The sequence below is a fragment of the Papaver somniferum genome, chromosome 4, assembly GCF_003573695.1.
Source record: "Papaver somniferum cultivar HN1 chromosome 4, ASM357369v1, whole genome shotgun sequence".
In the NCBI taxonomy this organism is placed as follows: domain Eukaryota; kingdom Viridiplantae; phylum Streptophyta; class Magnoliopsida; order Ranunculales; family Papaveraceae; genus Papaver; species Papaver somniferum.
In genome coordinates this window covers 4,428,120-4,438,608 of record NC_039361.1, presented here as the reverse complement: position 1 = coordinate 4,438,608, position 10,489 = coordinate 4,428,120, and the positions used below count along the sequence as shown (strand labels likewise).

At 37.2% G+C, this 10,489-nt stretch overlaps 1 protein-coding gene across 1 annotated transcript; it reads right to left on the bottom strand.

Moving 5' to 3' along the window:
• Window positions 1–1,289: 1,289 nt before the first annotated feature.
• On the bottom strand, window positions 1,290–2,095 carry LOC113271842. Its single transcript, XM_026521766.1, has 3 exons — window positions 1,998–2,095; window positions 1,561–1,737; window positions 1,290–1,500 (listed from the first exon to the last, which is right to left on the bottom strand). Exons 1-3 carry the CDS (start codon window positions 2,093–2,095, stop codon window positions 1,290–1,292), a joined length of 486 nt encoding a protein of 161 aa, XP_026377551.1.
• Window positions 2,096–10,489: the final 8,394 nt, after the last annotated feature.

Below are 10,489 nucleotides of genomic sequence, written 5' to 3'. Positions count from 1 at the left end.
AAAACAATATTGTTTCCTCTATTTCTTATCTACTTTATTTTCGCAGGCTTCCGATGTTGAGATGGTTGATAGTAAGAAGCAGAGAGTTAAGAAGTCTCGCAAACCCATAACACTTTCTTCAAACCTTTCCATTCTAGATTTTAGCACTACATATGTTGTTCCTGTGTCCACAGCTCAGCCTTCGCATACTAGTCCTCCTATCACTCCGATAATAAGTCAAACTCTTGAAAAAGATGTTTCTGTTACTCATATATCTCCCCAGACTTCTGAGAAGAATGTTCCTGCTACTCCTTCACCAAATATTTACGTCTTTTGACACAATTCAGCTCCCTAATAGAGGGTGTCGTCCTTATATTCCCCTCTGATTTCCCCTTCAAGGAAGATTACATCTATCTGGTTAAGATTATGGCTCTTCCCATCCGGCTTTTCAACAACCAGTTGATTTCGCAATCTCGCATACACTACCTATAGGGTTTATGGCAGCAAGATTGCACCCTAGGTTGGGTATCTTCGGACCGAGTACATCATAGTCAGGACTTGTCAAGAGTGGCAAGGTACGCCCCGGGCACTCTTGACTCAACCGTGTACCTCGGCGCCCTAATCGAGTTTCTGCACTCCTTAGGAGAGCCTTTCTCACCTTAGTTTCTCAATCTAAGATTGTTATCTTAGACTGAAAGTTTAAGGTATCTCTCTCCGGATGGGCATCATCGTTTTATTCTCACCCCAAGTTAGCTCCACAACTCAAGTTCCGGGGTCGGTGTAGCCTTCCCTTGAGTCATGCCTTCTAGGTCTTTCCGACTATGACGCGCGATAGGTCTTACTATATTTCCTCTTGCATATAAGCGAACTAGGGTGCACGCCACGTTTGGATTCCTAGACAATCTGATAATAAATATCATTTCTGTTGCCTTTTGTTATAAGGTCTTATTATTATTTTATAGAATTTCTTAACTTTCAAGTGAAATATTCGCATTACAAACTTGTTTCAAAATATGAACTTTCACGCTATTATCTTTTTATTCATGCGAATTGATTCGCAGGTGGCTATGGATAATATTATTTCAAGAATTGCCTATTCCAAGGGATATCTAGTCTAGGGCCTGTATTTCGTCCTTCAGGATCCATTAATTCATAGGCTCCCTCTCCAATTATTCTTTTTATTATTTAAGGTCCATCCCAGCTTTTCTCCAATTTTCCATCTTTCCCTTTTTGATATATTGGAATCTCGCGCAAAACTAATTCGCCTGTTTGGAATTCTCTTACTATAACCCGCTTGTTATATTCCCGAGCTAGTCTTTTTGATAATTTTTCATGTGCTGCAAAGCGCCTTCTCTTACTTCTTCCAAATCATCTAGCTTTGTTAAGATCAAGTCCGCACTTAAATTCTTTTCCCAAGCTTCTGTTTTTGTGGTAGGGATGATTACTTCTGTTGCTAGCACTGCCTCTACTCCATATGTCAGACAAAAGGGCGACATTCCGGTTGCTTCTCTTCTTGTAGTTCTGTAAGCCCACACCACATTATGTACTTGTTCGCACCATCCTTTATTGTGCCCTTCTAACTTTTTCTTCAGGTTGTTTGCGATTGTTTTATTTGTAGCTTCTACTTGTCCATTGCTCTGAGGATATAAAGGAGTAGATTTGTCACTTTGAATTTTGAACGCATTGAGCAGCATTGTTATATTGTCGCCTTCAAACTGCTTCCCATTATCAGACACCAATTGTGCAGGGATGCCAAATCTGCACATAATATTTTCAAAAATGAATGTGAAGATGTCTTTATCGCGGATATGTTGAACTGCTTTTACTTCCGCCCATTTAGTGAAATAGTCTGTTGCGACAATTAGGAATCTTTTTTGTCCTGTTCCTGGTATAAATGATCCAACAATATCTATTCCCCATTTTCCAAAGGGCCACACATTTGTTGATGTATTAAGCATAGCTCCAGGTGCATGTATCTTCTTGCCATGACGTTGACATTCTTCACATCTCCTAGAAACTTGTTTTGCATCCTCATGCATGTATGGCCAGTAATAGCCCTGTATTTTTGCTCTGTATCCCGGTGATCTTCCTCCACTATGATTATCAGCATCTCCATAGCGTAATTCCTTTAGAATTTAGATTCCTTCCTTTCGCGTAAGACATCTGAGCGAAGGTCCAAGGAATGATCTTCTATAAAGAACACCATCCCTTAATTCATAATTTGTCGCATGACTCTTTAATTTGTGTGCTTCTAATCTTTTTTAGGCAATTCCCCCTTCTCTAGATAAGAGTGTATCTCAGTTCTCCAATCCTTCTCTTCGCTCACATTTTCTGCTTGTGTATCGTCTATGATCATCACATCTGTTTTCATTTCTTCATCCTTTTCTATAGATGGTAGTAATAGTGTTTGTATCTTTATATTCCTTGCGACCGGATCTACTAACATTGATGGTATGAACGCCAATGCATCTGCAAGTCTATTGTCTTTTATCCCTATATGTCTCCAACTTATTTTTGGTATTTGCATTGCTAAATCCATAACCAATCTCCTATATTTTTGCAAAAATGGTTCATTAGTACTATAGGTGACTTCTATCTGACGAATTACCAATTGGGAATCACTTTTTATCCGTGCATCCTCAATCTTCATTTCAATTGCTAATCTTAGTGCGTGGACGACTGCTTCATATTCATTTTCATTATTTGTGGATGCGAAGTCCAATCGGAATGAGTAAGCCGTTCTCGCTCCCGTTGGTGAAATGAATACAATACCAATCCCATTTCCTTCTCCATTGGAGGATCCATCCACCAAAATCTCCCATCTGTTTGGATTTCGCTCAGTTAATAAATCATTAGAATTTCCATGTTCTTCATCCACCTCCATCATTTCTTCTACATATTCATCTTCTTCTATTGGAAATTCTGCAAGAAACTCTGCGATAACTTGAGATTTTGGTAAAGATAAGATTTCATAGCCAATCTCATAATTTCCTAATTATGAGAGCTTGAAAATAGATGTGAAGCTTGAGTGATGCATATACCAGTGCGAGAATCAGCTTTTCGATTTTTGAATAATTTTTTTCAATTGGTACTCTTGTTAATACTTTAATTTTGTGAGCTTGAAAATAGATGCGAAGCTTGAATGATGCATATAGCAGTGCGAGAATCAGCTTTTCGATTTTTGAATAATTTTTTTCTGCGGAGTTACATGTTTTGCTTATGTAATATATCGGTTTTTCTACACCTTCCTCTGATCATAACAGTACTGCACTTAATGCATGAGATGTTGATGCTAGATATAATAACAGTTCTTCTCCCTGCTTCGCCTTTTGCATAATGGATAAGTTTACCAAATAATCTTTTATGCTTTGCAATGCTTTGTCGCACTCCATTGTCCATTCAAATTTGGTTCCCTTCTTTAATATATTGAAAAAGTGTTTGCATTTGTCCGACGATCTTGCAATGAATCTTCCCAATGATGCTATCAACCTATTTAACTTTTGAACATCTTTGACTGTCGCAGGTGGTGGCATATCTCTAATCGCCTGTACCTTCTCCGGATCAACTTGTATTCCCTCCTTGAATATAATATAGCCTAAGAATTTTCCTGATCATACACCAATTATACATTTTTCTGGGTTTACTTTAATATTGAATGTTCGCATCTGTTCAAATATTTCTCGCAAATCATCAACATGATCTTTTGCCTCTTTGCTTTTAATTAGCATATCATCTACATAGACCTCCAATGTTTTATGTATCCATTTTTCGAATACTTTCTGCACCATTCTTTGATAAGTCGCACCGGCATTCTTCAACCCAAACGGCATTTTCATGTAACAATATAAACCTCCTGGTGCGAAGAAAGCGGTGTGTTCTTGATCTTCTTCTGCCAAAGGAATTTGATTATAGCCTTTGTACCCATCTAACATTGTGACTCTATCGTTCCCTGATGCCGATTCCACCATTTGAGGTATGTTGGGTAATGGGAAACTGTCTTTAGGGCATGCTTTGTTTAAATCTGTAAAATCTATGCAAATCCTAATTCCTATGTTCTTTTTAGGTACCACCACCATATTTGCTATCCATTCTGGATATTTTGCCTCCCTTATAATTCTTGCATCTAACATCTTTTGTAGTTCTTCTTCGATTTTAGGATGATAATCAGTTGCAATTTTCCTTATTCTTTGCTTGAATGGTTTTACATTCTTCTTAATGTCTAATTTATGACATGCGACAGATGGATCTATTCCAGGCATTTTTTCCATACTCCATGCGAAAATATCATTATATTCTCGCAGAATGCTTTTTTTTTTTCCTCTTCTTCTTTATCCATTTTAGTTCCAATTCTTAATATTTTTGGTTCTTCTTCAGTTCCTATATTTATCTCTTTTGTTGGTTCTGCTGCGGCAAAATTTGCTTTTGGTTCTCCCATAGGTGTTGGTTCCTTAATTTCTTTACTTCGTCCACCTTCCTCCGCTAGATCTTCGCCTGGTATTCCTTTTCCTTCTTCGCTCTTATCATGTATATTCGAAATTCCTCTTCTTTCCTTTGTTCTTTTGCTTTTCTCCATCGATCCTTTCGTTTTTTGGCTCGTCCTTCATAATTTCGCACATCTATTTGATTACAAATATTCGCATCCTTAATGTCTCCTCTGATTTCACCTATACTGCGTGGAATTGGAAACCTGATGCATTGATGTAACGTTGATGCTACCGCCTTTAATCCATGTACCCATGGTCTTCCCAACAGCATGTTGTATAGTGAATCAATGTCAATCACACACAATGTTATCTTTGTTTCAACTTCTCCCAGTAATATTCTCATTATGATTTCTCCCTTTGGCTTTGTAACCGCTCTATTGAATCCATGAATGTTATAGGGTGTAGTTGTCATTTCAGCATCTTCATATCCCATTGCTTTGAATGTGCGATAGAATAATATATCAACTCCACTTCCTGTATCTATCAATGTCTTATCAATCGCCCATCCTTCAAATGTCCTCTGTTTTGCAATAGTGTTTTCTCGCTCGACTGTGACCGTCATTACCAATGGATCTGCTCGCGGTAAGTTTTCTTCTGGAATTTCATCTGCCGCAAAGGAAATCTTCACCTTTTCCCAATCTTGTAGTGGTAATTCTTTCTCTACCATTTCCATCTTCTTGCCTTCGTAATTTCTTTTATGAATTCTACCGGTTACCGTCGTATGAAAATCTGCCTCAGAGATTGATACTTTAGTTATTTTATGACACTGTATATCTCTGCCTCTGTCTTGAATTGTTTTGAATCTTATTATGTTCATGGATACCTTGTGAATTTCATATCTATTAACAGGAATTAACATCCAAAGCTGAATTCTAGCGCCAAAAATGTAGTCGCAGGTTTTCCTACAACCACATCCCACTATAACTATAATCAATACCAAGTAATCATCTTGAATTCTTTATGATTATCAAGACTTAAGTCAATTTACAATATAGATACATGTTGAGACTATTAGTCCCACATTGTTGGGAATTCTAAGATCCTGCGGTTTATTATCTCTGAGGGCCCCTCCACTCATTGCCAATTGGTTTTGAGTTGGATGCCCGTATTCTAACATGGTATCAGAGCAGGCTATTTGCGACGAGTCATTTGACCGCGCCTTTGCTCTGCGTCACCCGATTTATTATTATCCACGTGTTAGACCCAACGAGGCTACACGTGAGGGGGCGTGTTGAGATTATTAGTCCCACATTGTTGGGCATTCTAAGATCCTGCGGTTTATTATCTCTAAGGGCCCTTCCACTCATTTCCAATTGGTCTTAAGTTGGATGCCCGTATTCTAATAATACAATTATTACAACAATTCTACTTGTAAACCTAAACTCACTTTCTCTCTCTTCCTATTTCTTTTTCAAGACTTCTCCCAGAATTCTCCCAGAAACAATGACTCTCTCTCCTTTATATAGGATTTTACATAGTGGATGACAGCTAAGAATCCCATTATTTTCGGGATCACTATGCGACATATTCGCTCATATACAATCTCTCATCTTAGCATAGCATACTTCTTCGCATAATTCTTCACACTTTACTCGTGACTTTGCTGACATCATCTGGTGCGTCATCTCAACTTTGCTATGTGTGATGCTCTTCGCTCAGGTTGTACTCTTATCTTCGCGTAATTATTATCGTGTGCGATATTTAACTCCTACACATCGAATGCGAATGCTTCCCCCTTTACTTCCAAGTAGCGCGCTTTCACGACTTCGTGCAACAAAAACACAAAAACAAGCTTACATTTGTTAGTGGTGTTTTATTGGAGATAACACAACATGGGGTATGTAAAAAAACCTACAAAATTACTTACAAATTGTGCAATGGACAAGGTGAAGGGGCGAGGGTTAAAAATCGGAGGTTGGAGAGCTAAAAAAGCAAGTATCGCATTTTCAATGACTATGTGTCTTTCATGGATGGCTTGAACACTTCTTGCATTAGGATTTCCAAATTCTTGTATAAATTTGTTGTGTACTTTAACCCAAAAGGTTTTTGAATCCTCTCTTTCGGAGGATTGACGTCTAAGCCGATTTTCCGCATACCATGCTTTCGTGATTGCCAAATCTTCCGCGGAGTCGAATGATGTCATTTCTTGTATGTATATGTATGAAATGAGTAGTTGTGGAGTATATGGAGTGAGAGGGAATAAAAAGATCAATTTTGGGGCAAATGGGGTCCAAGGGTGAGGTTTCTATTTATAGAGAAAGTCCCCAAACGACTATTTTTTTTGAAAAACGTGTAATAATTTGAAATAATCGGGCTTTTAGAAGGACTATAAAAACCGATTGTGTTTATATGCCACAAGGAATCGGTCTTTATTGCGACCAAAGTAAACCGATTAGAGTCATTTGAAATTTTGAATTTTCACCGACATTAATCGGTTTATATATTTCCATATGTGATCCGATTCTATAACATCCAGAAAGATTGGCCTGCATAATCGGTTTATAATGACATATCGAGTAAATCGATTCTTGACATGTCAGGCTAGAATTATAGAGCAACACATAAATATAATTAAAGCTTCAAGTTCATCAAGTTCAATACAAATATCATCCAAAATAAAAACCTTAAAATAACCACAAGTCTTGTAAACTTAAACTTTTAATATCTATAACTTAAACAGCAAGAGCACCGGCACCAGCATCACCACCATCAGCAGGAGCACCAGCAACAGCAGCACCACCATCAGGAGCAACTTGTACTTCAGCCATCAGTTCCCACATTTCTTGCATTTCTGTATGGACCTCTCTCCCAGATGAAATCATGTTTCTCCTCATCTTGGCGAAGGTGATGACCTCAATAAGCTCTTCAAGTGAAAGCTTATAAATCAATTCCAGGGCTTGTTCAAGTCGGGTTTCAGCTCCAAATGCAAACTTGTATAGGTTCCTCACCGACACTCTTTGTGGTTGCCTCAAGATATCCTCATCGATTAAATCGCGATTGTAGAATGGTAGGTTTCCGAAGTCCATCCTACAAAAAAAAGAAACGAAAATCAAGTTAAAAATCGGTTCATAAAGAAATATATGTAACCCGATTTTGAAGAGACCACTAAAATCGGTTTATGTGGTACGTGTATAAAATCCGATTCTGAAAGAAATATGAAAAGACTATATTAATCGGATTATACATATTACATATATAAACCGATTCTGGCGATCTATTTTCATATTTCATTTCTAAGCCAGAATCGGATAATGTCCATCCTAATGTAAACCGATTACTGTGCATGCTCTTCATGGTCGAAAAAAATCCAGAATCAGTTTATTCGATAGGTCAAGAAAAACCGATTCTGGGTCTAATCAGAGTTTTGATTTGTCAAAAACGATGATTTAAAGATGTAAATCAAGAAGATAAGAAGATGGGTTGATGGAGATTACCTTATTCTTGGTTGGATCGAATATCGTCGGAGTAGAGGATGAAACAAAATTGATTAGGGTTTTGAGATTTGGAAAGTTTATGATAGAAATGGAAAGATTTTTTAGGTTTAGGTTTTTTTGATTTTGGATTTACTGAAAATAGAAAGATTAGAATTTATGTTAGTGAGTTTTAGAAATTAATGTGGGGGTAAATTAGTATTTTTTTAAGGTTTGGGTACCTAGAGTAATTTGGGGTGTGAGAAGGAAAAACCTATAGGACCCAATTAAGTGGTGTAGGCCCCAATTTAGCCAGGTATTGAAAGTGATAGACGTTTTTTTGCTCGTTGATGGCGATGTGACATGCTTTACACAAGTGGCAGAACTAGGTCCAGGAGTGGGATTTCCCTGGCTACACTCAGAAAAGCATGACCAGCCCACTTGTAATCACTTATTAGGCCCAACGATTTCAGTTACGGTTTACTATCATGGTTTTCTATGCACGTTCCAATGATGCCATAGTTATTTCTATGCTATGAAATCCTAGTTTCCCCACTCGTTTTGACCCTTTATTTTTCCAGTTATCCAGCATTCAGTCATGCGAGTGTCCCACTCATCGTTCTCGGTTTTGATAAAGATAATCAAGTTTTACGGTATGATGGGAGGAAATTGATAGACACATTTTTGTGTCTAATTTGTCCTCAATGTTTTGTATTGTTAGTACTCGATTTCGTACTTATTATGATGTTTTATGTTTTTGTAGATGTTTTTGGAAAAATAATCTCTTGCGGCAAAATTGGCTCGAAAAGTGGTGTTTTACACCCCCGAAATGTGTTAAAGGCACCCCAGAAATGCGCTGAAGGAATCCCAGAAAAATTACTATTAACATCTAAAAATACTATTTTCACCCCATAGCAAGTGCTAAAGGGACACCCGTACAGGATTAAGGGGAGGACATCTTCTTCCCAAAATTCAAAAATGAAAAAAGGCGGGAAAAATGGCAGCAACAATGGCAGAGTTTTCGATCGGATTTTGGAGGAGTTTTTATGTGATTCAATCGCTGAAACTTCATGGGTAGTTGTGATATGTCCTAACAAAGCTAGTATGGGTGTTTGTTTCGATCAAATTTGTCTGGATAACTTGGTTTAATCCAAACAGGGAGTTGGAGGAAAAAAATGAGCTTACACGAGTTGTGGTGAATCTAAACGTGTACGGCACGTGTTTGGAAGCCTTAATCAACACTTTGGAACGTGAAGAAGATTTATAAGGAATCTAATCCAGCTGCAGATGCGTAAAAATCAAGTAAAAGAAGATTATTTGGGATTAATGGAGGAGATTCAACGCGTGTTTTTTCTTTAAATAGATTCCCTGGGAGTCCTAGAGAGGGGGTCGAGAGTTTGGGGGGCTGAGGAGAGCCAGAGAAGAAGAAATTCGAGTTTTCTCAAACTTGGTTTCTGTTTCTGTTGCTGCTGCTGCTGATGAACATGAAGAACACGAAGAACGGACCATCCAAGACCGTCGTTTTCCAACAGTAACAACGACTCACAGCCGTGGGTCGTACATCAGAGGCAGACTTATTTACATTTGCGACACAACGTCGTGGGTCTTATAGCAACAGTAACAGTGACACATTCTCTGTATCGTCTTTTTTTTTGTTTGTAACAAATATAATTGTTACAAAACCTGGTTTTGAATTATTTCTCCATTTTCATCATTTGTAAACACCCTTTGAGCAATAATAATGATTTTTGAGCGTCTTTCCAACATGATGAGCGGCTAATTCTCCCACAACCAAGGCAATGAGGAAGCTATTTACGCATGAATAATTGGTAACTATTTTATTTTCTCTAATATTTAATTATAATTCACTCAATCACTGCTTTTGCAGAGTTTTAAATTGTTTGCGTAATTTTCCTAATCAATTGTGATTCAATTAGATAGGTCATGCTTTGTTTAGATAATCTATGCTTAAGGGATACAATTGATGTCTGAGAATTTGCTTGATTATTAGTGAATTAAGATATAAAGGACTTAAAAGATAATTAGAGTTTTGGATTATTTACCATCATTAATTCATGTGTAATAGTGGAATCAGTGTCTCCGTTATTTTCTCATACCTTTCGCCCACTTTGTTAATATTTTTGTATATAATTTTATTAAATCTTTAAATTTAACCTTCACAAGTCCGAGAGTTTGAACCTCATTACTACAACATCATTCAAAAATATTATCATTTTGGCGCCACCGACGCGGATTTGTGCTTAGGTAGAATTTTTAGGTTTTTTTTATTTCATTTGTTCTTTTTACGTTTCTTTGGGTGTGTCTTTGTATTACAGGTTTGAAGTTGGATACTAAAAACTTGGAATCAAAGATTAAAGCCAAAAGATAAGGAAAAAGACAAAGCAAAAAAAAAGAGAGAATTTATTTTATTTTATTTTATTTTTAGAGACATTCCATTTTTGTAATTATTTTTTTTATTTCTTTTCTTTTGCACTTTATTTGGAATTGGACAATTATTTTTTTTAAACCCTAAGGAAGGGTACATTAAATATAAAACTGTTTGCAGGGAAGGACGACGATTACAATATCGTTTCGGCCCCTCGGGTTCGCACATGA